The sequence below is a fragment of the Oncorhynchus kisutch genome, unplaced genomic scaffold, assembly GCF_002021735.2.
Source record: "Oncorhynchus kisutch isolate 150728-3 unplaced genomic scaffold, Okis_V2 Okis07a-Okis12b_hom, whole genome shotgun sequence".
Lineage (NCBI taxonomy): Eukaryota > Metazoa > Chordata > Actinopteri > Salmoniformes > Salmonidae > Oncorhynchus > Oncorhynchus kisutch.
In genome coordinates, this window is record NW_022261984.1 from 969,870 (window position 1) to 997,639 (window position 27,770).

General features: G+C 44.3%; 2 protein-coding genes across 4 annotated transcripts in view; one reads left to right on the forward strand and one right to left on the reverse strand.

Annotated features, from left to right (window-relative positions):
* Positions 1–320: 320 nt before the first annotated feature.
* Positions 321–26,367, reverse strand: LOC109876254 (aminoacyl tRNA synthase complex-interacting multifunctional protein 1-like). 2 transcript variants are annotated; one of them, XM_031814563.1, is made up of 7 exons: positions 26,258–26,367; positions 18,300–18,442; positions 16,130–16,243; positions 13,802–13,969; positions 10,482–10,681; positions 5,919–6,087; positions 321–724 (listed from the first exon to the last, which is right to left on the reverse strand). In XM_031814563.1, the coding sequence occupies exons 2-7, from the start codon at positions 18,406–18,408 to the stop codon at positions 558–560; spliced, it is 927 nt and encodes a 308-aa protein (XP_031670423.1). In that variant the 5' UTR covers positions 18,409–18,442; positions 26,258–26,367; the 3' UTR covers positions 321–557. The 2 variants fall into 2 exon arrangements, with proteins under 2 accessions (XP_031670423.1, XP_031670422.1); XM_031814562.1 differs by lacking the exon at positions 26,258–26,367 and adding an exon at positions 25,847–25,976.
* Positions 26,368–26,383: 16 nt separating this feature from the next.
* LOC109876255 (TBC domain-containing protein kinase-like protein) overlaps positions 26,384–27,770 on the forward strand; it is a 52,352-nt gene continuing 50,965 nt past the window's right edge. The window contains exons 1-2 of one of the 2 annotated variants that reach the window (XM_031814560.1): positions 26,384–26,526; positions 26,943–27,195. In XM_031814560.1, the coding sequence (XP_031670420.1) occupies positions 27,003–27,195 (193 nt within the window). In that variant the 5' untranslated portion in view covers positions 26,384–26,526; positions 26,943–27,002. Of the gene's footprint in view, positions 26,527–26,583; positions 26,706–26,942; positions 27,196–27,770 lie in introns of those variants that run through there. The other variant, XM_031814561.1, reaches the window with a different exon arrangement.

Consider the following 27,770-nt stretch of genomic DNA (forward strand, 5'->3'; position numbering starts at 1 on the left):
AATCACAAAAGTGACTTTTAGGATGAGTTAAGAATTCTAGAGAGCATTATAAAGGATTTCTAGGATGTAAACACACTTGTATAGTCTTGTACGACAGATGTCAGGCTTTATAAAGAAGAACCAAACAAGAAATCAACTGCTTAGGCCTCCCGGCCCGCCACAGGAGTCGCTGGTGCATGGCTTTCAACCTTCGTCTCTCCCGAGCCCGTACGGGAGTTGTAGCGATGAGACAAGATAGTAATTACTAACAATTGGATACCACGAAATTGGGAAGAAAGGGGGGTAAAAAAAAAATTTAAGAAAGAAAAAACTGCAACGAGTTAAAGACCAACTGATTTTATTGAACAACTTCAAAACATTTCATTTTCCTCCGTTGACATCATCACCATCACCCTTCAGCACCATGGATGAGTAGCAGTTCCACAGGCTGAACAAGGACCTTCGCTAGTTCCACCTATAGAAATAAAATGACTGGAGCAGTCATTCACACTTTTTCCAATCCCACTTTTTTCCCACCATTCTAGTTCTACGGCTCCGTCCTCTGCATTCGTCTTCCTTTATTTGATGCCGCTGTTGCTCATGGTCTGAGCTTTGCATACTCCCTTGCCGGCGATCTCGAAGGGGGCTCCCTTGTAGTTGGCCACACACTGGCCGTCTGTCTTCAGGTCCGGCTGCACCGCCTCCCACACCTTCTTCTTGGGGTTCAGCTCCTTGTCTGGCTCACCTGGAAACATAGGAGAGAAAAACACCTTGTATGAAGCAATGCAGTGGTATTATGCACTAAATTTTTTGAATATCTCATTGTGCATCGCTTGTATCTTTTTATGAATAAAATTGGAGGGGGAACGTGCCTCTTTCGTTTCAATGACATGACGCCTCTAGGGGCAACCACAGTAGATGACAACTCCAATGGCAACACTTTATCTGCCTTGCTAGCTTTTCTGTAGCCTTGTGAAAGACCACTGGTTTGTGCTGCTGGAGTACTTCCTGGGCGTAGTGTCGATTTAAACAAAGCTGAACCAGAAGTTTTACAGAAGCTGTTACTCTTTTAGCGCTAATTCCAAACGGATACAACATCCATGTTTGTCGGCAACTAATGGCGTTAGGGAGTTCTTCATTACCTCAGCATTGTGTTATTGGCAGTGTTTGGATATTACTTGGCATCTGTATGGATTCATAACTGGCACTTCACATTGGATTCATAATGTGCTTCTGTTGGGGTGTGATCTTTTCCTACTCATCATCACAAACATCCTGGGAGACGTGCAAATGTTTGTCGAATCTTCCCTCAGTCGCACACAAGTTGTGATGAGGCAGCGTTGACACCCTCTACAGTTTGAACAGGAACCCGGATGCTCATTTGGGCTGGTGAATGTGTGAGCAATTACTGTTATCTATCCACACTGACTTGGTGCTACTAGCTAGCACAGAAATGTCACTATAAAATAGGGGTGCACAATTCTGGAAAGTTTAGCAAAGTTCATAGGAAAATCTCAAATTTTGCAAACAGTACAACTCCCTAAAATCTTGAGAAAAATCTGGAATCCTGGGGGACCAAAGCTGACGTCAAAATAAGAGAGAAGGAATGTCAAAGAGGGAATAATAGTCCATCATCCCTCAATGTCAACAACATCCTGTTTGGAAAAGCGTTGGCCATCACCGCCCCGGCTATGTTTTTTAACGACCCAGAGCAGTGTACAGAACAGCTAGAAACCGACGAGACCCCCTTAGCACCCCCTCCTCCTCCTTCCTTCTCTCTTCCATTCCGTGTTCGTTCTGTGTGCGTAAGGTCGTAAAAAACACGTTTTTTTGGCCGCTGGGAATTGAATGACCGCCACAGCCCTAGTGGGATCGCTCGTTAAACAAACAGCTTTAGGAGGGGCCGGTGAGAGGAGATGAAAGGAGAACCCAGGCTGATGTCAGCGGGCTCCAGTCCTGATGGGGCGTCTGTATGATGGAAACTCCCAGTTCAGGTACTGTTCCCTACAAACAACTGCGCGACTCAACTCCCTCCCCTCCCAAATCATTTTGTTTTGCCAGCCCCACAGCCATATTTTTGTATTAGCTACGGTACAAAAACAAATCTAAAATCAGTCACATTGATGGTGGTGGGTTGTCCGCTTCAACGACGGGTGAGGCATGAGGTTGGATATTCTATGACGTGGAAGGCTTATTCTGGGGGACCAAAGCTGACATCAAAATAAGAGAGGGAATGAAACTAAAACCAAGTCCATCATCCTTTATCCCTCACTGTAAACAACATCCCATTTGGAAAAGCGTTTGCCATCACCGCCGGGGCAGTTTTTTTAACGACCCAGAGGTGTGAAACAAAACCGCAGAACCGCTAACCGACAAGACCGCCTTAGCACCCCTGCTCATCACCTCCGCCTCCCTCCATCCCCCTCTCCTCTCTGCCATCCTGTGGTCCTTCTCTGTGCGACCAACCTGAATGTGGCTCTAATTGACGTGCGTAGTCGAACAAAAATCCTTGTTTTACGAGGGGGATCCCTCGTTAAACAAACAGCTTGAGGAAGGGCCGCTATGAGAGGATAGGGAAGGAGAAGAGAAAGGAGAGAGGATAGGGAAGGAGAAGAGAGGATAGGGAAGGAGAAGAGAAAGGAGAAGAGAGGATAGGGAAGGAGAAGAGAAAGGAGAGAGGATAGGGAAGGAGAAGAGAGAGGAGAGAGGATAGGGAAGGAGAAGAGAAAGGAGAGAGGATATGGAAGGAGAAGAGAAAGGAGAGAGGATAGGGAAGGAGAAGAGAAAGGAGAGAGGATAGGAAAGGAGAAGAGAAAGGAGAGAGGATAGGAAAGGAGAAGAGAAAGGAGAGAGGATAGGAAAGGAGAAGAGAAAGGAGAGAGGATAGGAAAGGAGAAGAGAAAGGAGAGAGGAGAGAAAGGAGAAGAGAAAGGAGAGAGGAGAGAGGATAGGAAAGGAGAAGAGAAAGGAGAGAGGAGAGAGGATAGGAAAGGAGAAGAGAAAGGAGAGAGGATAGGGAAGGAGAAGAGAAAGGAGAGAGGATAGGGAAGGAGAAGAGAAAGGAGAGAGGATAGGGAAGGAGAAGAGAGAGAGGATAGGGAAGGAGAAGAGAAAGGAGAGAGGATAGGGAAGGAGAAGAGAAAGGAGAGAGGATAGGGAAGGAGAAGAGAAAGGAGCAGAATAGAAAGGAGAGGGGAGAGGAGAATAGAAAGGAGCAGAATAGAAAGGAGAGGGGAGAGGAGAATAGAAAGGGGACGAGAGATGGAAGGAGAAGAGAGGAGGAGAGAGAAGATGAAAAGGTTGTCTGTGTGATGGACACTCCCTCGTCCATATTCTCCCTCTCTATCGCCACAGCCTCTCTATCTCAGGGAAACTCCCAGTTCAGTTGTTCTCTTCCAACAACAGCACGACTCACAACCCCTCTCCTCACCCCTCCTCCATCCCCCCCAAAACGCTTTGTTTTGCCAGCCCCACAACTAGATTTTCTTATTAGCTCCTGACAAGAACAAATCTACAGTCACATTGATGGTGGTGGGTTTCTCCCTTCAACGTCAGGCGAGGCATGAGGTTGGACATTTTATGACGTCCAGGCAGGCTTTCCTTTAGTTTGGGTTTCTGTTCATTTCCCAGGCATGACATTGAACATGGAGTATGGTTAAAAGGCACTGGGATAGTGTATCGTCACTCTGTTAAAGATGATGAGTTCCATAAGCTGTGTTTTGTTGGGTGATTTGGTATAAAGAGCTCTTTAATTCTCTACATCTGAATCAAACCATTCCGAGGTCCTTGAACAAGGCATTTAGTACTCTCCCACCTCCTAAACTCCCTACCCCTGGTTGTGGGATTCAGATTTATTAGGATCTCCATTAGCCGACACCAATGGAGGCAGCTAGTCTTACTGGGGTCCGACCACTCAAAAAAGACTAAATACTTTACATGTAATTGTGGGATTGTGGGAAAAGAGGACCTGACTTACACTTTAGTCAGAGGGAGCTGATTCGTTTGTCTATTCCGTTAACAGTCACAGTCCATTTAGCTCCAGTCACTAAAGAGAACAGAGGAGTAAACGCTGCAATAGGAAAACTCTGTGGGGTCTTGAGAAGGCTTTGTGATTCCTCTCTTCCTCTCTTTTTTACCCTTCGCAAGATGGCAAGAGGACAGTTGCTTCTTCACATGTCATTTCATGTACAAATGTAAAGGCAATAAGGCCAACCATGTTATTTTGCTCAGGGTTCAGTCCTTTTCCCCTTGGTTGGAATCTATTGATGTTCTTTAGAGTTGGGTCATCTGAAGTGGCTTGTTGGTAATAAATGATTCATGACTCGAGCACACTGGCTGTGTCCCATTCCACCAGATGCAGCTAAAGCTGACGTGGCGTTCCACCTTCGTACCACACGTGCTACTTTCATTTTAACCAGTGGAATGGCAAACATCAAGCCTTCAACTACTTTACCACATTTAATTCAGTTACCCACGTGACATGGCCTGGATTTGAACCAACTAGATGAACTAACCAATAATTGGTCTACAAACTACTTATACTGAACAAAAATATAAAAACTCACCATGCAACAATTTCAACTATTTTACTGAGTTAGAGTAGCATATAAGGACATCAATCAATTGAAATAAATTCATTAGGCCCTAATTTATGGATTTTACAGCCATGGGAGGGTCTTGGAGGGCATAGGCCCACCCACTTGGGAGCCAGGCCCAGACCATCAGAATGAATTTCCCCCATAAAAACGGCTTTATTACAGACAGAAAAACTCCTCAGTTCATCAGCTGTCGGGGTGGCTGGCCTCAGACGATCCTGCAGGTGAAGAAGCCAGATTTGGAGCTGGCGTGGTTACACGTGGTCTGCGGCTGTGAGACTGGTTAGACATACTGCCACATTTTCTAAAATGACGTTGGAGGCAGCTTATGGTAGAGAAATGAACATAAAATGCCCTAGCAACAGCTCTGGTGGACATTCATGCACTCAGAATGCCAATTGCTCACTCCCTCAAAACTTGAGACATCTGTTGCATTGTGTTGTGTGACAAAACGGCACATTTTATATTTATTGTCCACTGCCTAAGGTGCACCTGTGTAATGATCATGCTGTTTAATCAGCTTCTTGATATGTCACACCTGTCAGGTGGATGGATTATCTTGGCAAAGGAGAACTGCTCACTAAAAGGGATGTAAACAAATTTGAGCACAAAATTGGAGAGAAATAAGCTTTTTGTACATATGGAACATTCTGGGATCTTTTATTTCAGCTCATGAAACATGGGACCATCACTTTACATGGTGCGTTTATATTTTGTTCAGTTTATAAACCTTTGACAATCCCCCCCTTTATAAAGATATATGTGAAGTGTTTGAGGTTAGGATACCCTGTGAAAGTGACGGCTACTTCCGCTTTACTTCAGTTTCCCATGCTTTTTTGAATGGCCGTTGCGATTCTATCATCAAATTCATGAAAACGCAGTCATTTAAGATAGATATAAAATATGATTGAGGATGAATGTACTTCTACCGGATGCCCTTTATGAAGTTTTTGGGCTTGAAGACCATCATGCTACGTTTCTGCACATTGAAGATCATAAAAGAACAAGGCTGTGGGGGCAGTCACTTCCTGGTTACAGCTTATTAGCTTAGTCAAAAGCAGGTCTTGAGCTGTAGAGGGTATGATAAAGTAGCCTGGCTAAACCAGACTGAACACTGTGCTCCCCATTGAGTGCAGCATTCAGTCTAGTTTAACCAGGCTGATGAAGTAGACCCTAGAGGTCAGGGCCCATATCCACAAAGCCTCTCAGAAAAGGAGTGCTGATCTAGGACCTGTCCATACAATCTTCTTCATTATTATCTAAAAGGCAAACGGATCCTAGATCAGCACTCCTACTCTGAGACTCTGTGGATGTGGGCTAAGATGGTCAGGGGTGTTATAGTACCTGGGAAGCCCTGGAAGATGACTCTGTCCCCGGGCACGGCACCGCTGGGAGGGTCTAGAATCTCCACCTTGTCTGGGGAGCTGGCACACATCACCATGGCCTGGGACACCACACCTCTCATCTTAGCTGGCTTCAGGTTGCACAGCAGCACCGCCATGCGATTCTGCATCTGGGGGGGAGGAATCAGAGAAAGGGAAAAGGTTTACAACTATACTGAGATACAGAGACATTAAATGCATATATTCAACATTCTTCTGACAGACAAGAGGACAAAGTATTGAAATAAAGAACACATATTTTACTAGTAGAGAGAGATTAGGGAGCGCTGCTTTGATTCTGTACAAACCACACAGGGCATTTTACAGTGCGGTCTTCAGAATGAATGGCCTACTTTATGACTTGATTGATTGGTTGAGAAGAGAAAACGGAGTAAAGAAAACACCAATTGGTGTGGTCTCCACTCTCAATCTCTTTGCAGTACTGTGGTTTTCAGAATCCTATTCACACAATTCCCCCATGTCCAATCTTGTCATGTAAAATGACTGCCTCCGGCGGCATATGGTTTGCGTGTATGGTGTGCCTTATTTCAGAAACCAAGAAGAGTGAGGCGAAAAAAAGCCATTATTCTTTCATGTTTCTGGAGTGACCTTGGAGGTTTACCCAAACTCCGAGAAGGCCAGAAGCCATTTCCAACAAAAGAGAAGAGGATGGAGAGAATACAGTGTCATGGTGCGTGTCACAGCTAGGAAAATAATGAGGTCTTCATTTTGGAAACATCCTTTTAAAAAGTAAATGTTGACATAAATCTGCATACATTCCCCTCAGTGTGACACATTGTTTTGACAGCCTTCTTGCAGCAGCTTTTCTCCCTCAAGTGCCATTTGCTTAGCGGGGAAAGTGTGTGTGTGTGTGTGTGTTCGGTGTGTGACGCCAGTTTTGTAAATCGGTCGGATGTGCGGACTACAGAAGTCAAGTTTTGTGAGTGTATGTCACAGCTCTACTCTCACCCTGTGATTATGTCATTTCCTCAATTGAGGGGTTGACATTCAAATTCATGTAATGGCAATGAGGCCTGAAATCACTTGCCAAATGTTAAAACTGAACACAATCCAAACACGCTAGAATTTGAGTTTCCAAAGTTTCCTTATTCTGGCCAACGTACAAGGGACAAACATGCCAGGGCTCTCAAATCAACACACTGCCAGTGGGCCCTCTACATCGCAGCCAGTGGGCCCTCTACGTCGCCGCCAGTGGGCCCTCTACGTCGCCGCCAGTGGGCCCTCTACGTCGCCGCCAGTGGGCCCTCTACGTCGCCGCCAGTGGGCCCTCTACGTCGCCGCCAGTGGGCCCTCTACGTCGCCGCCAGTGGGCCCTCTACGTCGCCGCCAGTGGGCCCTCTACGTCGCCGCCAGTGGGCCCTCTACGTCGCCGCCAGTGGGCCCTCTACGTCGCCGCCAGTGGGCCCTCTACGTCGCCGCCAGTGGGCCCTCTACGTCGCCGCCAGTGGGCCCTCTACGTCGCTGCCAGTGAAAGTGTTTAGCTTTTTACTCCTCATGTCGTTCTTCAAACTCCAGTATGTTCCTTGAAACAGGGAAAGCTCAATGTCTTGTATACATGGTCTGTCGTCACGTTGACTCTCACACACAATGAATGACTTGACGAGAAAGGAAAAGTAAGGATTCTGTTAACTGTGGGTTCTACTTGTCCAAATGCTGCTCGTCTAGCCACGATGTGGAAGGAAGAAGGCTGCTCATCAAGCCCCCGGTGTGGAAGGAAGAAGGCTGCTCGTCAAGCCCCCGGTGTGGAAGGAAGAAGGCTGCTCGTCAAGCCCCCGGTGTGGAAGGAAGAAGGCTGCTCGTCAAGCCCCCGGTGTGGAAGGAAGAAGGCTGCTCGTCAAGCCCCCGGTGTGGAAGGAAGAAGGCTGCTCGTCAAGCCCCCGGTGTGGAAGAAAGAAGGCTGCTCGTCAAGCCCCCGGTGTGGAAGGAAGATGGCTGCTCGTCAAGCCCCCGGTGTGGAAGGAAGAAGGCTGCTCGTCAAGCCCCCGGTGTGGAAGGAAGAAGGCTGCTCGTCAAGCCCCCGGTGTGGAAGGAAGAAGGCTGCTCGTCAAGCCCCCGGTGTGGAAGGAAGAAGGCTGCTCGTCAAGCCCCGGTGTGGAAGGAAGAAGGCTGCTCGTCAAGCCCCCGGTGTGGAAGGAAGAAGGCTGCTCGTCAAGCCCCCGGTGTGGAAGGAAGAAGGCTGCTCGTCAAGCCCCGGTGTGGAAGGAAGAAGGCTGCTCGTCAAGCCCCGGTGTGGAAGGAAGAAGGCTGCTCGTCAAGCCCCGGTGTGGAAGGAAGAAGGCTGCTCGTCAAGCCCCGGTGTGGAAGGAAGAAGGCTGCTCGTCAAGCCCCGGTGTGGAAGGAAGAAGGCTGCTCGTCAAGCCCCCGGTGTGGAAGGAAGAAGGCTGCTCATCAAGCCCCGGTGTGGAAGGAAGAAGGCTGCTCGTCAAGCCCTGGTGTGGAAGGAAGAAGGCTGCTCGTCAAGCCCCCGGTGTGGAAGGAAGAAGGCATTCTCTCTTTAAAAGACCAAAATGAAATCTAGACATTACAGGGACATGTGCTTGGACTGTCTTGGAGTCTCTGTGTAATTGGCTACGGCTTATGACAAATGTCTCAGTGAAAAAGGTTATTTCAGTGGTGAAGAAACACTTCACAATTCAACAACCTTCAACTACAGAACGTACATTAAAATGCAATAAAAATGATTGTCAAACAAATGTAGGCCCTAGCTTAGTAATGTAGCAGAGAGCTACGGAACTACAAGTCTTACAATAAATGTATATAAAAATATAATCAAAAACGTCATTCCCAATTACTCTTCTCATAGAAGCATAGATATATGACTCCAACAGTGTTTGGGTACAAAGAGTCCAATGTGCTTTAATTTATAGGGATTATACATTGTCTATATTAAGCAGGATGTACAAAGACTCACTATGTTTTGGAGATGAATCAAAAGAGAATCAAAAGAGGCAAACCGAGAAAAGAGGTTTGATTGTAAAAGAGCAACTGGGGACTTCTGCTAGGTGAATAAGACTGCAAACAAATTACTTTTGCGTCTCAAGAGACAAATCGTAAATTCCGGGGCAATAACTAACTAAAAACCAAGTCTGTGTGCAGAAACCTACGTCGTGGACATTAAAAAGCGTCACGTGAACCCTGACACAGACTACATTGGAGTAGTTACTTTACATGGGCTATTAAACCCAGAACAAGACCCTGGCTAGCCAGAGTTATAGCACTCGTGTGCCCAATAAAAACAGCTCAATTTATTGTAGTGAAAATAAGGCAAAAAAAACACACAGTAGTGTTAAAACAGCAATCTTAAAACCAATGTTATTTGACTACCAAAATGTAGAGAGCTTTGTAGTCTACTAGGTCAGCCTCCGAAGTCTTCCTGAATGACCGTTAAGCTCCCAGCACCTGTTTAGTACAGTAACAGTCTTACTCTGTATTGTCATGGACAGACTGGGTTCCAGACACACAAAACATTCCAAAGGGGCATTTGTCTGGTAACACCCCGGTGAGTTGGTCTGGTAACACCCCGGTGAGTTGGTCTGGTAACAACCCAATGAGTTGGTCTGGTAACAACCCGGTGAGTTGGTCTGGTAACAACCCGGTGAGTTGGTCTGGTAACAACCCGGTGAGTTGGTCTGGTAACAACCCGGTGAGTTGGTCCGGTAACAACCTGGTCTGGTAACAACCCGGTGAGTTGGTCTGGTAACAACCCGGTGAGTTGGTCTGGTAACACCCCGGTGAGTTGGTCTGGTAACACCCCGGTGAGTTGGTCTGGTAACACCCCGGTGAGTTGGTCTGGTAACACCCCGGTGAGTTGGTCTGGTAACAACCCGGTGAGTAGGTCTGGTAACAACCCGGTGAGTTGGTCTGGTAACAACCCGGTGAGTTGGTCTGGTAACAACCCGGTGAGTTGGTCTGGTAACAACCCGGTGAGTAGGTCTGGTAACAACCCGGTGAGTAGGTCTGGTAACAACCCGGTGAGTTGGTCTGGTAACACCCCGGTGAGTTGGTCTGGTAACAACCCGGTGAGTTGGTCTGGTAACAACCCGGTGAGTTGGTCTGGTAACAACCCGGTGAGTTGGTCTGGTAACACCCCGGTGAGTAGGTCTGGTAACAACCCGGTGAGTAGGTCTGGTAACACCCCGGTGAGTAGGTCTGGTAACAACCCGGTGAGTAGGTCTGGTAACAACCCGGTGAGTAGGTCTGGTAACAACCCGGTGAGTAGGTCTGGTAACAACCCGGTGAGTTGGTCTGGTAACAACCCAATGAGTTGTCTGACTGACACAGGCCTTGCGTGAATACTTGACATCATGAGGCTCTTTGGCTGCATTTAGATAGGTAACCCAATTCTGAACTTTCTTTCACAAATTTGTCCTTTGACCAATCACATCAGATCTTTTCACATCGGATCTTATTCAGAGCTGATCTGATTTTTCAGAGCGGATCTGACATTTGGTTTGGCAGTAGCCGGTGTTAGACTGTGTTGGTACTCGTATGTGCATTCCAGTACCTGATCTATGGGTATGTGCTTGACCAGCCCGCTGACCACCGTCCTGGGGGCTGCCTCTCCCACGTCCACCTGCTCCACATAGAGTGAGTCGGCGTCCGGGTGCTTCTCGGCCGTGACGATGCGTCCCACCCTCATGTCCAGACGCGACACGTCCACCTTAGCCTCCTCCTGGGGGGCCGCAGGCTTCTTCTCTCCCTTCTCTGTGATAGAACACACAGAGAGGAAAGAGTTAAACCACACACACACACACACACAATGAACGTGTAGATAAGTCAGTAGTAAAGTAGCTCTTGACAAAGCTATGTTCCTCTGTAGCTGTGTGACTGTGGTCCTCTGTAGCTGTGTGACTGTGGTCCTCTGTAGCTGTGTGTTGCTTGCTACGCCAGGATAGTGGGTCTGATTCCCAGGACCAACCCGTATGTAAAATGTATGCAAGCATGACTAAGTCGCTTCGGATAAAGGCGTCTGTTCAAATGGTATATATTATATAAGCTACAATACAGGCTCTGCCACAGCAGGTATAGTATTCTGGACTGGGTTCAGGGATGGCATACTGACTCCCTGCCTTTATTACATTAAAGGTCCCGCAGAGAATATATTTTTTCCAGGCATCTAATGCAAGACTTCTTTGAGATTATGTTCAGCCCACTGCTATGGCAGTGTTCCCTGGGGACTCATTAGGATCCATTTGAACCTAGTCTGTGTGGAAACTATGCTGAGTGGTTCAGCCATCTTGACTGTTCTGATCCAATTTACCCCAAAGTGAAAACAAATCTGCGCTGCATTTTTGACTGTGATCACCGCAGGCGTTAAATAATAGTACATTTACCTTTCCACAACTCACCAGAATTCTGAGGAGACTTAAAGCAAATAACAAATATCAATACCCACTGTTAAAACATAGTCCCCGACACGCTTTGCACGGATACTAGGGTGTTGTAGCGTGCCAGACGCTTCCAATGATATGGGGTGGATAGTATGAAGTGGTCTCGTCTCCTAGTCTCGTCTCCTTCATTTCTTTCCTAGATGGTGAGAACCTTCCAGTTGGGAGCTCAACTCCCCTATTGCTCAAACCAACAACCTACTGGTGCGCTTCTCTAACCTCTGGGCTACCTACTTAAAAACGTATGCAATGATACGAAAACAGCGTATTGATGTGTGACATCATCCGCTTGGCCCCTGAGCAGCAGTGCACCACACCGCGGGCCGGTTGATTTATTTGATTGACAGGCGATGATTGTTTAGATGAGGATGCGAACACAGTCACATCAAAGCCTTTGTGTGGAAACGAGGATATCCACACGTACTAAAACAAATCAATCCGCAACAGTGGAGATAAAAAACCAAACACTATCAGATATTTACTGCTCTGTTTTCCATTGACATCTGGCAGTCAGAAAAGCCAGATACAAACCGGTTCAGTCTACATCGCAAAGCATTCTCTTCTTCTCTGAATTATAACCTTGTAAATAATCTGGGGAAGATCATTCCCAATTTGTTGCCGTGACAGTTAATTAGTCCAGATGAGTTTGACGTCTGAGTGGAACGAGGCTTCGACTGATTTATTGTAAATATAATATAATTTGAACAATAAACCAAAAAAAGTTGAAAAGAATAAAACCCAACACCGCTGCATTTCAATCATTTAGCTGGAAACACGTTTTTAGATCTAATATCGACACTGAGGAAATGAACCGCATGTTATATTATACTGCATTAGAGCATCTCTGGTTTAGCCCTGGGGAGGATCTCTGGTTTAGCCCTGGGGAGGATCTCTGGTTTAGCCCTGGGGAGGATCTCTGGTTTAGCCCTGGGGAGCATCTCTGGTTTAGCCCTGGGGAGCATCTCTGGTTTAGCCCTGGGGAGCATCTCTGGTTTAGCCCTGGGGAGCATCTCTGGTTTAGCCCTGGGGAGCATCTCTGGTTTAGCCCTGGGGAGGATCTCTGGTTTAGCCCTGGGGAGGATCTCTGGTTTAGCCCTGGGGAGGATCTCTGGTTTAGCCCTGGGGAGGATCTCTGGTTTAGCCCTGGGGAGGATCTCTGGTTTAGCCCTGGGGAGCATCTCTGGTTTAGCCCTGGGGAGGATCTCTGGTTTAGCCCTGGGGAGGATCTCTGGTTTAGCCCTGGGGAGCATCTCTGGTTTAGCCCTGGGGAGGATCTCTGGTTTAGCCCTGGGGAGGATCTCTGGTTTAGCCCTGGGGAGGATCTCTGGTTTAGCCCTGGGGAGGATCTCTGGTTTAGCCCTGGGGAGGATCTCTGGTTTAGCCCTGGGGAGGATCTCTGGTTTAGCCCTGGGGAGGATCTCTGGTTTAGCCCTGGGGAGGATCTCTGGTTTAGCCCTGGGGAGGATCTCTGGTTTAGCCCTGGGGAGGATCTCTGGTTTAGCCCTGGGGAGGATCTCTGGTTTAGCCCTGGGGAGGATCTCTGGTTTAGCCCTGGGGAGGATCTCTGGTTTAGCCCTGGGGAGGATCTCTGGTTTAGCCCGGGGAGGATCTCTGGTTTAGCCCTGGGGAGGATCTCTGGTTTAGCCCTGGGGAGGATCTCTGGTTTAGCCCTGGGGAGGATCTCTGGTTTAGCCCTGGGGAGGATCTCTGGTTTAGCCCTGGGGAGGATGTGCAAAGCCTCAAGATGAATGGCATCGACAAAATATAAACATCCAAACCCGGAATTCTGCCCGTCTCTCATTACAGCGTTGACACTTCTGCTAAGACTATTCTCTCATGACTGAAACAAGTTAATACATTGTTTTATTAAAATCATTAAGGTTAAAAATCTACTTTGGGATAAATCACAGAAAGGTTTCGGAGAAAGATCATTTGTTTTAGGAAAAGGCCCGTCTGTAATGTTGGAAATTGAAACGTTAGGCCAAAGTTTGAAACGGATCCCCTTTATTTGCAGATTCCCTTTGCGCCTTTTGTCCATTATCGCCAGATAGTAGAAATGCAGATGGAGAATACCTGCCTGGGAAATCACAAATGGCCATTAAAGTACAGACAGATCGCTGCATCCAGCCAGGCATTGATGGAAACTCTGGATCTAAGACAAGGGCTTGTGTTCCAAATGGAAAGAAATGTCAGAGAAGTGCAGACAAAAAAAACCCATCCCAAAGCTAAATCATGGAGCACTTCAACTCAAATTGTCATTGAAGAGGCGCTTAGGCCTACTTCAATTTTTGCTGACAAATCGAAAAAACCCAAATATGACATATTTCACTTTAGTGTGGTGGAACGTTGAGGGGTTTGACAATTATGAGTGTGTGAAATCCCAGATGTGGAAGGGCCCTGCAATTTCAACAACAAGTCACTTCTTGCTTTGCTTTACCCCTTTTCTCTGGTTTATTCTTCTTGCCCTCGCTGTTTTTGGGAGGGGGGCTGGCAGTGGCAACAGGAGAGGTGGAAGACCTTGCTGGGGATGAGGGCTGAGGAGGTGTGGACTTGGAGGCACACTGGACACTCGAGTCTCCTGCTGTTGGCATGGCCACCTCCCTCACTGCAGAAGGAAAAAACAGAGAGAAGATTAATTTAATACTTTTATCCAAAAGAGACTTAGGGCTCGATTGCGTCTGTAAAGCTGAAGCATTACAGATTTCGCAATACAAACTTAAAAAGGTCATTTCCGATTGAGCCGACATAAGCAGTGTTTACCATGAATGCAGTCTCCGCTAAAATAGGAACATTGCCTTTAAATTTCAAACCCGCTGTGAAGCCGAATTTCCACGACGCAATTTGAATAGAGCCCTTAAACTCTGGTCTAATAGTCACACTAGCATACAATATTGGACAGATGCTAAGTGGTATGCTAGTATGGATATTGGAATGTTGCCTTACAGTCGACAGTGATACATGAATTAAGTACATCTGGCCCATGCGGGAATTGAACCCAGAACCCTGGGGTTGCCGGCACTATGCTCTAACTAACCCACTGAGCCATGAGTGAGGATATTCAACTCCAGTGACAGCAGTACTGCTGGTTTTATTTTGATGCTACTGGTTAGAATCCAGGGGACTGGTTTGTAACGTGGAGATCAGAGGCTGATTATAAGGGAAGGATAAAAACCAGCAGAACTGGAGTTGAATGCTCCTCTGCATTACCGTTCAGATAGGCTGTATGATACTGTATGATACTGTAGCAAGTTCCAATACACAATATATCTACAGGTTGGCTATTTTGCTTTTGAGCCCAGATGCATTAACATCCTTTTTCACACTACTGAGCCAAGCCATACTGAGCTAGCCTGGCTATGCATCCACCATAGTTGCTGGAATCGTTCAGGAAAGAATAAAATATCCGAACCAGGTCAGTATGGTTTGGGTGGGTACGATAGTATGAAAGGGGTATAACGAAGCCATCCACCCTGACAGATGGGACTTTGAATTGAGAATGACGGCGAGGGATCGTTGGATATGAAGGCTCTTCATTGAGATGTACTTTGCCTAATTAGTTTCAGCAACATAATTCTGCTTAATGATAGAGAAATCCTTATTTATAGACCCAATGGGAGGAAAGACCAGCCTCCTAAAGCTTGTTTTGATTGGAAAATCAATGGCAATTCGGAAAACAAGAAAATCTAGTTTTAAATCTCCTCAAATCAATCCCCAGATAGTTTTTGGGTGGGGAACCCATCATTTCAGGTTGAAGTTTGGATGTAAAGTCATACTTTATCCAGGTTTTAACTCCAATGTTGAGAGCTGAGGTTCGGAACTTAAACGGTTTACCTTTAAAAACAACATGGTGATTAACCTTTTAAAAATGCTGTCGTTCTCTGTTGCTCAAAATGCCCAGACATTACCCATGAAGGTCTTCACCTTACGTCAGTTAGTCATCTCCATAACAAAACGGTGATTTAGCTTATTTTACAGCATCACAGAGCCCCATTGAAACAAACACCAAAAATAAACAGCGAAATTGGATACGTGGAAAAACTTAACATAATCCTGCAGTCCTTTTCACACACATTCCTGAGCGCTCCAAAAACAACATGTAGAGATAGCCTTTTGATGAGGGCTACATTGCCTATTTGTACGAATCCTCTGGTTTCTTACCACCTAGTTCTCCTCTCTGGAAGCCATTACTGACGTGTTAATGATCAGAGACTGTTTGCCCTTGTATGTTAATGCATGACAGAGGCGCGATATCACAACAGGGTTGTAGTACGCCGCCAGTCACGCAGACGACATGCCGTTTGATTTTGGCAGTTGGGGGGGGTTGCCTAGTACCCCCCATCATGGCTCTAATGATGGACATACTTGGGCACTTGAGTTCAATTATTTGTTTGAACTTTGATAGTTAAAAAAATAAAAGGTCTGGTTGTAATATTAGAATGAGACGAGAAGGCATTTTATTAAGATCTAGGACTGTTACTAATACAGCTAAACAAACAATGTGTCGCTAATGACTTGCCTCAGACACCGTCAACCACACAAGTGTGAGAACTTTACCCTACAGCTAGCTATAGCTATGTGGTTGATAACATCAAGGCCGTACCAAAGGAATGGCGTCTGTTCTTTGAAGAACGAGGTTCCCCTCAGGAAGAATTAAGTTCTCAATCGCAGTCTGAACAGCATCAGTATTTAATCTCAGAGTAGGTCTTAGCAGAAGTTAAACAGGATGTGACAGAGGATGGAACACTGTCACCAACAAATGACGTACCTCCTCTGCTCTTCTCCTTCTCCAGCAGTGTTTGCTTCAGTTGCTCGATGTCCCTCTTCAGCTTGGTGTTCTCCACCATCAGTTTCTTCTCTTCTCTGACGGTGGCCTGCACCTCTATGTTCAGACAGAAAGCTCCTGTCAGAGTTTTATAGGGCCAAACATGTATCATTTCGTTTTAGCCTACAGCTTCTTTCCCTCCCCAACTCCAACTTTGGCTTTAAACTGTTTCTCCAGCTAGGCTACTTCGCCCTGAGAATGTGAACTCATGTAGAGTTGAGGTCAAACTCAAAAAATTATTGTATTTTTAGAAGGAATTTCAACGACTTGAGGAATACATTTGACCCCATACTCTGCTTGAGATTGAGTGTACACATGCTTCTCTATTAGAGGTCGACCGATTATGATTTTTCAACGCCGATACCGATTATTGGAGGACCAAAAAGCCGATACCGATTATTTTTTACATTTATTTTTAATAATGACAATTACAATACTGAATGAACACTTATTTTAACTTAATATAATACATCAATAAAAAGCAATTTAGCCTCAAATAAATAATGAAACATGTTCAATTTGGTTTAAATAATGCAAAAACAAAGTATTGGTGAAGAAAGTAAAAGTGCAATATGTGCCATGTAAGAAAGCTAACCTTTAAGTTCCTTGCTCAGAACATATGAAAGCTGGTGGTTCCTTTTAACATGAGTCTTCAATATTCCCAAGTAAGACATTTTAGGTTGTAGTTATTATAGGAATTATAGGACTATTTCTCTATACCATGAGTATTTCATTAACCTTTGACTATTGGATGTTCTTATACGCACTTTAGTATTGCCAGTGTAACAGTGTAGCTTCCGTCCCTCTCCTCGCTCCTACCTGGGCTCGAACTAGGAACACATCGACAACAGCCACCCTCGAAGCAGCGTTACCCATGCAGAGCAAGGGGAACAACCACTCAGTCTCAGAGCGAGTGACGTTTGAAACCCTATTAGCGCGCATCCCACTAACTAGCTATCCATTTCACATCGGTTACACCAGCCTAATCTCGGGAGTTGAAAGGCTTGAAGTCATAAACAGCAGAGCTGCTGGCAAAACGCACGAAAGTGCTGTTTGGATGGATGCTTACGAGCCTGCTGCTGCCTACCATCGCTCAGTCAGAGTGCTCTATCAAATCATAGACTTAGTTATAACATAATAACACACAGAAAATCGAGCCGTAGGTCAATAATTTGGTCGAATCCGGAAACTATCATCTCGAAAACAAGACGTTTATTCTTTCAGTGAAATACGGAACCGTTCTGTATTTTATCTAACGGGTGGCATCCATAAGTCTAAATATTCCTGTTACATTGCACAACCTTCAATGTTATGTCATAATTACGTAAGAATTCTGGCAAATTAGGCAGCCCAAACTGTTGCATATACACTGATTCTACGTGCAATGAACGCAAGAGAAGTGACACAATTTCACCTGGTTAATATTGCCTGCTAACCTGTATTTCTTTTAGCTAAATATGCAGGTTTAAAAATATATACTTCTGTGTATTGATTTTAAGAAAGGCATTGATGTTTATGGTTAGGTACACATTGGAGCAACAATACGCACCGCATCAATTATATGCAATGCAGGACACGCTAGATAAACTAGTAATAACATCAACCATGTGTAGTTAACTAGTGATTATGATTGATTGATTAATAGTTTTTTAAGAGATAAGTTTAATGCTACCTAGCAACTTACCTTGGCTTCTTACTGCATTCGCGTAACAGACAGGCTCCTCGTGGAGTGCAATGTAATCAGGTGGTTAGAGCATTGGACTAGTTAACTGTAAAGTTACAAGATTGAATCCCCTGAGCTGACAAGGTAAAAATCTGTCGTTCTGCCCCTGAACGAGGGAGTTAACCCACCGTTCCTAGGCCGTCATTGAAAATAAAAAAGTGTTCTTAACTGACTTGCCTAGTTAAATAAATATTAAATAAAGGTGTAAAAAAAATAAAAAATAAAACAAATCGGCCAAATCGGTGTCCAAAAATACAGATTTCCGATTGTTATGAAAACTTGAAATCGGCCCCAATTAATCGGCCATTCCGATTAATCGGTCGACCTCTAATCTCTATGTTTGCTTGTGTCTGTGTCTCTGTGTGTGTGCACGCTTTTGGTGTCTCTTACTGGCTTTCTCCTTGAGCAGCTGGACCTGCTGTTTGAGGTAGTCTATGATGTGGTCGGCCTCGGCTGCCCGTTGTTCCAGCCTCATCAAGGAGGGAGTGTGACCCGACATCTTGACCAGGGGTAGGGAGCGTGTTACTAGGAACCTAGAACCAGAAAACAAAACCTACCAGTGAGAAAGAACCACAGGTATTTACAGTACAAGACACACTTGAAACAGAGACATTCTGGAATTTGGGAAAACAACCCCAACACAAGGCACAATGAGAAAAAGAGAATGAGAAATAGAATTGTGGCAATCCACCAATCAGTTAAATGGAAAAGTATGTTCTAAGAATTATATTTCTGTGCTACAGTACAGCACAGACATTTAAAACATGAGGGATGTAATGTATACGCTCATATCATCAGGGAACCTGGGAAGTTGGAAGCATCCCAAAGACAAGACAACCACAAGAGAATCCCAGGTTGCTGCTACAGCACACAGGCATGTTAGCTCATAATAATAGAGCATGTGGGACATCTGCCTGGCATATTCAAGAGGCTGGCTTCCTTCCACAAGCAATGCAGAGATAATCAAATCTCATTTTATTTGTCACATGCGCCGAATACAACAAGTGTAGACTTTATTGTGAAATGCTTACTAACGAGCCCTTTCCAACAATGCAGTTCAAAAGTAGGAAAATTAACAAATGGATAAAAAGAAAGTAGTAACACAATAAAATAATGAGACACACACACACACACACACACACAGACAGAGTACCGAGTAGTTGGGGTGATTGATTGAGGAAATATGTACATGTAGGTTTGGTTAGGGGATTGATTGAGGAAATATGTAGGTTTGGTTAGGGGATTGATTGAGGAAATATGTACATGTAGGTTTGGTTAGGGGATTGATTGAGGAAATATGTACATGTAGGTTTGGTTAGGGGATTGATTGAGGAAATATGTACATGTAGGTTTGGTTAGGGGATTGATTGAGGAAATATGTACATGTAGGTTTGGTTAGGGGATTGATTGAGGAAATATGTACATGTAGGTTTGGTTAGGGGATTGATTGAGGAAATATGTACATGTAGGTTTGGTTAGGGGATTGATTGAGGAAATATGTACATGTAGGTTTGGTTAGGGGATTGATTGAGGAAATATGTACATGTAGGTTTGGTTAGGGGATAGATTGAGGAAATATGTACATGTAGGTTTGGTTAGGGGATAGATTGAGGAAATATGTACATGTAGGTTTGGTTAGGGGATAGATTGAGGAAATATGTACATGTAGGTTTGGTTAGGGGATAGATTGAGGAAATATGTACATGTAGGTTTGTTAGGGGATTGATTGAAGTACAATGTACATGTAGGTTTGGTTAGGGGATTGATTGAGGAAATATGTACATGTAGGTTTGGTTAGGGGATTGATTGAGGAAATATGTACATGTAGGTTTGGTTAGGGGATTGATTGAGGAAATATGTACATGTAGGTTTGGTTAGGGGATTGATTGAGGAAATATGTACATGTAGGTTTGGTTAGGGGATTGATTGAGGAAATATGTACATGTAGGTTTGGTTAGGGGATTGATTGAGGAAATATGTACATGTAGGTTTGGTTAGGGGATTGATTGAGGAAATATGTACATGTAGGTTTGGTTAGGGGATAGATTGAGGAAATATGTACATGTAGGTTTGGTTAGGGGATAGATTGAGGAAATATGTACATGTAGGTTTGGTTAGGGGATAGATTGAGGAAATATGTACATGTAGGTTTGTTAGGGGATTGATTGAAGTACAATGTACATGTAGGTTTGGTTATGGGATTGATTGAGGAAATATGTACATGTAGGTTTGGTTAGGGGATAGATTGAGGAAATATGTACATGTAGGTTTGGTTAGGGGATTGATTGAAGTACAATGTACATGTAGGTTTGGTTAGGGGATTGATTGAAGTACAATGTACATGTAGGTTTGGTTAGGGGATTGATTGAAGTACAATGTACATGTAGGTTTGGTTAGGGGATTGATTGAGGTAATATGTACATGTAGGTTTGTTAGGGGATTGATTGAAGTACAATGTACATGTAGGTTTGTTAGGGGATTGATTGAAGTACAATGTACATGTAGGTTCGGTTAGGGGATTGATTGAAGTACAATGTACATGTAGGTTCGGTTAGGGGATTGATTGAAGTACAATGTACATGTAGGTTCGGTTAGGGGATTGATTGAAGTACAATGTACATGTAGGTTCGGTTAGGGGATTGATTGAAGTACAATGTACATGTAGGTTTGGTTAGGGGATTGATTGAAGTACAATGTACATGTAGGTTCGGTTAGGGGATTGATTGAAGTACAATGTACATGTAGGTTTGGTTAGGGGATTGATTGAAGTACAATGTACATGTAGGTTTGGTTAGGGGATTGATTGAAGTACAATGTACATGTAGGTAGGGGGTGAAAAGCTGAAAGATAATAATCAGGGGATAGAATGTTGATAGCCATAAAAACAAGTCAATAAATGAGCTTATCCCTTCTTTTCCCCCTCCCTCGATCATTCCCCCTCTCTGGCAATTTGGAAGGAGGGAGCTGTTTCTTCTCAGTGCAGAGTCTGGAAACCAAAAAATTGTCTCGACAAGCTCCAGGTCAACTCGGTCAAACCGAATTATTCAATGACACAGCAAAAAAGCTAAACCATATGACAATAAAGGAAATAAACTGGTTTTTCTTTTTACATGTATTTTTTCTCTCTTTTTGTTGTTTGCTCAGTTTTTTTCCTTTACAGCACAAATGGGGAAATCACATTATAGACATCATCGGCGACGTGTGTGTTTGGTTTTAGGGATACTTTTAAAGTTCAAAAGGGAACAAACAACAGCCTCGTGCCACTCAACCAAAATGCAGCTGGACGAGGGCTTTTAGGGCTTTTCTTGTAATGTGTAATGTGCCTTGGACATGTACAGGCTTTGGCAATCCTCTCCCATTGACAAAGGAAAGGAAAAGAGAGGGATTTTTACAAGGGCTCAGGCAAAAAGGGAGGAGAAGAAAACGTCCAACACATAGGCCTAGTACAGGGTGGCGCTGGAAAACAACAGCTGGAGCGAGATGAAAACAAAACAAAAAAAAGTCAGGGATGAGGAAATTAGAAACACAAAAAGAGCTGGAGTTGATAATATAGGGGATCAAAGAAGTTTGTTTGCTCGAAGGCTCGGAATCGATTTAACTGGGCTCTGTGGTGGAAGATTTTACGAGCGCCACTATAGGGCTGTTTTCATTTGTAGAACTCCTGAAAATGAGCCCCGGGGCTGGGGCGGTGGGGCCTTGCCGAGCCACCTCTGACAGCACCCCAGGCCTGGCCTCCAGGCAGAAACAAGGAGTCCCCCAGGGGTCAGTATCCCTACCGTGGACATTGGACAACACTGCAGAGCAGATAGCTTAACAGAGGAGTTGATCATAACTGGCTCTGGATGTCATTCAATTCACAAGGCAGCACAAGGTTGGAACTAAAACTGCTTTGAGAGTAATGTTCCATCTCATTGTTTCATTATGTGAAACTTCCGGCACGCGTTTACTGTGATCACTGAGGTGGTACCCACTTTAAGTTACAGTTTTAGCAGTTCGAGGTGAGCTGCACGCAGGCACATTGGTTGAGAGGATAAAACATAACAATCATCACTTCCAACTCAAAGTCTATTCAAGTCTAGACCTGGCTCCAAAACCACTTCTACTCTGCAACTGAAACATTGAACATCCACTAACTTCGGTTGTTAGGACACCAGTATCGTGATACTCAGCGGTATCATGGCAAAGAAACAGAAGATGAAGCGGATTGAATTTCCTGTGGAAAACAGTCCTAATGTTGATAACAAGCAGCTTGATGTTGTCACCCAGAATCATGTTTCTTTTCAAGCCTGGAGCACACCATATTTGACATACAGTAGTTTTTTAAATTAAAGGACCACAGAGTAAGTCTGCTTTGTGTTTTCCTTGTTGCCATGGAGAATCAGGTATCGTAGTATCACTACCAGTAACAGTGTCACTAGCAGTAATATCCTAGTATTGGGAGGGTGGGATGGAGACAGAAACCAAAGAGGACTAGGGGAGATTGGCACTCACGTGACAGACAGATAGCAGCTGTCAAATCATATCCCTTTCCTGTCGGCATCTACTATATGACTGGTGTCCTATTAATATCATATAAAATTTTATTTGTCACATGCTTTGTAAACAGGTGTAGACTAACAGCGAAATGCTTACTTACGGGCCCTTCCCAACAATGTAGAGAGAAAAAAATAGAAATAATAGAAAAATAATAACACAAGGAATAAATATACAATGAGAAATGATAACTTGGCTATATACACAGGGTACCAGTACCCGAGACGATGTGCAGGGGTACGAGGTAGTTGAGGTAGATATGTACATATAGGTAGGGATAAAGTAACTAGGCAACAAGATAATAAACAGTAACAGCAGCATATGTGATGAATCAAAAAGGGTGAAGGCAGATAGTTAAATAGTTTACCAAACTGGACTAACTATTTAGAAGATGTATGGCTTGGGGGTAGAACCTGTTCCAGGTCATGTTGGTCCCAGACTTGGTGCATCGGTACCGCTTTCCGTGCAGTTTCAGAGAGAACAGTCTATGTAGGCATTTCAATGTCAAGGAGCAACAACCAATCTATACTAGTCAAATAGCCAACGCTCGGGAGTCTTGACTAACTTAACTTCAGAAGAAAGAATGATGAATAACTTATTGGTCAGCTGGTGGCCAATATAATATAGCCTAGTCTGATATTAAACTGTACCTTGTTCCAGTTCTCTATAGGAAGGTCTAAGAGACGACATGCCAAAGAAATGTTTGACTCATCCCGAAAGTTTGTTTTTCTTTTCACCTCATTTAGGGGAACATCGACAACAACAGACACAAGACCATCTTCAAGGAATAACCCAGGTGTTGGATGATTGGCCTTGTACAAGTAGAAGCTAGCTCTGGTTTCCCAGTTGGGTGATAGGCCTAGTTAAAGTAGAAGCTAGCTCTGGTTTCCCAGTTGGGTGATAGGCCTTGTACAAGTAGAAGCTAGCTCTGGTTTCCCAGTTGGGTGATAGGCCTTGTACAAGTAGAAGCTAGCTCTGGTTTCCCAGTTGGGTGATAGGCCTAGTTAAAGTAGAAGCTAGCTCTGGTTTCCCAGTTGGGTGATAGGCCTTGTACAAGTAGAAGCTAGCGCTGTTTTCCCAGTTGAGTGAAAAGCATAATAAGCAAGAGACCTCAAAGTATGTGTACCCTTTCATCTGTCTTTGGGGAACAGTGACAACAGAAGTACTAAGGCATTGTGTGGTGGTAGAAGTAAGCCTAGGTCCTCCTCTGTTTTCCTTCCTTCACCACCCATCCCGGTTTGGTGGCGGTGAACACCCATCAGGGCATGACCTAGTGTACCAGCCTCACTTAATTAAGGGTGCGTTTGTAAATTCACTCTGGAGCGGCAGAGAGCCTGGGCGGTCATAAATTCAGAGTGTTGTCAGATTGTCCGTTGGTAAATTTGTCATTATCAAGTGCTCAAGACGCTCGAACCAGAGCGCTTGCATTTCAGAGCAGAGCGTCCAGAGTGAATTTACAAACGCACCCGTTAGTCTCCACTGTGAGGGGTGTGTGTAGATGAGATGAAACACCAGGCTGTCTGCGAGGCAATGAGAACAGTGTGGACCACAGCAGGCCAGCAGAGATCTGAACACTTTAAAAGGGACCAAGGCTTTTCTTATGAGGACACACATCAGGTGCAGCTTTCAACTGCGGCTTGGCCTTTCCATCACTCTCTCACTGGCTGGCTTTCTTGCGGTCATAATGTCATCACTCAATAGGCATTGGCTTTGAAAGACATGGATGGGGTCAAAAGAGTCAGTCACAGCACCAGTTGGTTGTGTTGCCCAATAGGCATAGTATAACCCGTTACATACTGAATGGGAGCTGGATTTTTTAGCAATAACACAACCAATAGGTTTATTGTTTGTCCAAAGTGTTTTGGGCATTTCAAGTCCATTGATGCATCTGATGCGTCAATCTAAGTAACATAAGAAAAAAATGTAAAGCCCCGTCAAAGTCCGTCAGTTTAAGTTAGAGCTATCAGGGTGGCGTCTCAATCCACCGCATCCGTTCATGTTGGCCTTCCGCATCTGCGGTGGAAGGTGGCAGACCTACAGCAGTGTTTGTCACAAACCTATATTTTTTTTACTTTAATTTTTTTACATTCATGAATGTGTTATTCAATGCGTTTCTATTGTCTATTGTAGTAAAGTTCAAATTCAATATTTTATCAGATCATTTAAAAATATTTTTCCAGATACCTAAAGTCGTCCTAAAATTCAAAATCAAACAGCTGAATGAAACATGGTATGACCTTCTTAAAACATTTCCATGTTAGCTTATTACAACGGCTTAGACTTTAATGGCAATAACTGATGCACTGCATGGTCTACTTCTGGGACTGATATTCACATATATAATGATGGGAGCACTTGCAGTAAAATGTTTCTAACTGCTCTCTGAACAGATCAATCACTTGATAGATTATAATGATTTGGGACAATAATGGGGTTGTTTTTGACAGAAACCAGTGCTTTGCATGACATTCTCCAATTGTTTTAATGTTGTGGTTCTGGCCAAGACAGTTCTGGCTGGGACTAGGGACATTCTTGTTACTTACATGCCTTCACAGACTCTACTGTACTTTGACACTTGGTGAGCATTTTTTTGTAACTTGGTAGTTCAGTTAATTTATGTTTGAAAAGACAGTTGCTGACAAGGCTACCTAGCTTTGGGACATAACATCGGGAGTCTGTATTGGGGTGTGTCCATTAAATTCACTCTGGAGTGCCAGAATGTGCTCTGTGCGTTTGTAAATTCAGATTGCCCATACGTAAATTCAGAGCGTTTCACTCTCGGAGCGTTCAGATCGCACACTGGACGCTCTGGCCGAGGAGTAGGGTTGATCTGACCGTACGGTCCGGTCCATAACTGATGTTGGTGAACGTAAGGAAAACTACTGGGGAATATCCATCGAATATCCAACTATAGCCGGCTTTCCCGTCAAGAAAAACACATGTATAATCTCTAGGAACTCTACTTACCAGACGTAAAGTGAAATGTATCCCTCGCTATCAAATGTACATTTGAGTCCAACTTTTGCACAAACCGCAACATATTCATGAAGTGCGTGGTCTAATGGCAGCCCGCTGTCAAACTTCACAAGAATTTGGTGTGATTTTGACAACAAAAAAATATTCTGACATGTATTTCATAGCAAGGGCCACATTTCACTTTATGTCTGGTAAATGAAGTTCCTAGAAATTATACATATGCTTTTTTTGACAGGAAACGTGTGCACATGCCGGCTAACGTTCGTTATATAGTTGTATCTGTGGTGAAATAACAGTATTGACGTTAGCTAGCTCAGTTTAGCAATAGGGGTTGCATCGTTCTAACTCTAAAATACCAAGAATTCAGAAATAACTGGCTGATTTGAAAAATATACTAAAGATCAGAAATAAACATGCATTCAACTTACATCAAACTGTGACCGCCTGCCTATGACCGACACGTTTCGAATACCCACAGCTGTTCGAGAAAAGACCCACGTAGCCCCATGCGCAGTGTCACTGGTCTGCATACCATCTGGCTAGCTCGGGCCTTCTAGCATGCAATCTCTATCCATATGATTAGACATTTGATATATCCGCCGCAGTTGCACAGTTTATATCATGATGATTTTTTGGGATAACTTGCTATTGCCTGCGTAACCAGTAAATGTATACATTATTTGACATTCAGCAGCAATTAGTAAATTACATTTCGAGCTAATACAAAATAAAAACATAGCAAGAATCGTACTACGAATGTTTGGTTATTTTTGTAAAAACATTGTTTATGAGATTTGATCAGGCATAGAAAATAAAGACATGCAGATAAAGTAAGATACCTGTTATATCCTTTGGTTTGTCAAAATTAACACTAAGCAATAGATACATTTAACCAAAAGCTACTAACACCGGTAGATTGCTAAGCAAGGTCGCAATGTTTACAAATCATTTTGACAAGCTGAGCTTCGTCGCTGAAAATTGACGTAACCGGTCACGTTATCTCTCAGCTGCTCACAGCATCCCGTGAAAGAGAAGATTATGCAAAATAAAATACAAATAAAATCTACGGTCAGAATTTTTGGGATATGAGGACAGACGTTCACTAAACGTAAGTGTTAATTCAAATATCGAAAATTCAGTTTTATTCATTCAAAGTTTTCAGCATACTGCGTCCCTTATTGTACAAGCTAACTGCAGCACTGTCGCTAGTTTTCGATTTAGTTAGCTGCCTGTAGCCACTTCTACTGTATACAAGCCGGTTATATGCCTCCCTAAATACACTATTAGGTAATGCTTGTACAAGATGACAAAGTAAATGAAGTGGATATGAAATTGTGTGTTAACCATTCTTTTGTGTTATCTGAAATGATTTCTGCGTTTAAAAGCTGTGATATAACTTGTATTTTAGCTACATTGCACCTGTTGTGTTTAGATATAGTTTCAAATTAAAATGAGTGTTTGTAAACCTGAACAAACTGTTCATCATTTGTTTCACTGCCTCTACTGTCTCTGTGGTTTCCATAGGGTGTGTGGGTTGGTGGAGCTGTCAACTGTCTGAAGTGGACACTGGAGCAGTGAGCAGTCATGAGGCCACTGAGAGACGCCCAGCTAGGGGCCTTCACCTTCTTTGCCTCGGCTCTCCCCCACGATGTGTGCGGGAGCAACGGCCTCCCCCTCACCCCCAACTCCATCAAGATCCTAGGCCGCTTCCAGCTGCTCAAGACCATTTCCCACCCCAGGCTCTGCCAGTACGTAGACATCTCCAGAGGGAAGCATGGTAGGACTACGCATCTCTGTCTGTTTGTCAATGGGTATTTTGGGTACTATTCTTGATACAGTGAAAATGCATCACTCCCTCAACCTACCTTCCTTGGAGTAAAAGTGATCTAAATGCACAGAATACACCAATGGTAAAGCACTGATATAGCACTTAAATAGGCCTACCTGGAATGGTGAAAGATCCAATCAAATTTTAATGCGGGTGTAGATGTTAATGCGGTGTAAACACACCAGCCAGCTGGTCTGCGCATGCACTGAGGACGCAGCTTGGAATGCCGTCTGGGCCAGCAGCCTTGCGAGGGTTAACACGTTTAAATGTTTTACTCACGTCAGCCACGGAGAAGGAGGGGGGGGGGGGGGGGTGCAGTCCTTGTTAGCGGGATGTGATGGTGGCACTATATTATCCTCAAAGCGGGCAAAGAAGGTGTTTAGTTTGTCTGGAAGCTTGACGTCGGTGTCCGTATCGTGGCTGGTTTTCTTTTTGTATTCCATGATTTCCTGTAGACCCTGCCATATGTGTCTCGTGTCTGAGCCATTGAATTGTGATTCCACTTTGTCCCTGTTCCAGCATTT

What these genes read in the sequence shown, in the direction of transcription:
- LOC109876254 (XM_031814562.1), bottom strand. An exon ending in GAAGGAGAAGAGCAGAGGAG is followed by an intron (nt 13,970 to 16,129) that starts GTACGTCATTTG and finishes TTCCTTCTGCAG; the next exon opens with TGAGGGAGGTGGCCATGCCA. An exon ending in GAATAAACCAGAGAAAAGGG is followed by an intron (nt 10,682 to 13,801) that starts GTAAAGCAAAGC and finishes GTTCTATCACAG; the next exon opens with AGAAGGGAGAGAAGAAGCCT.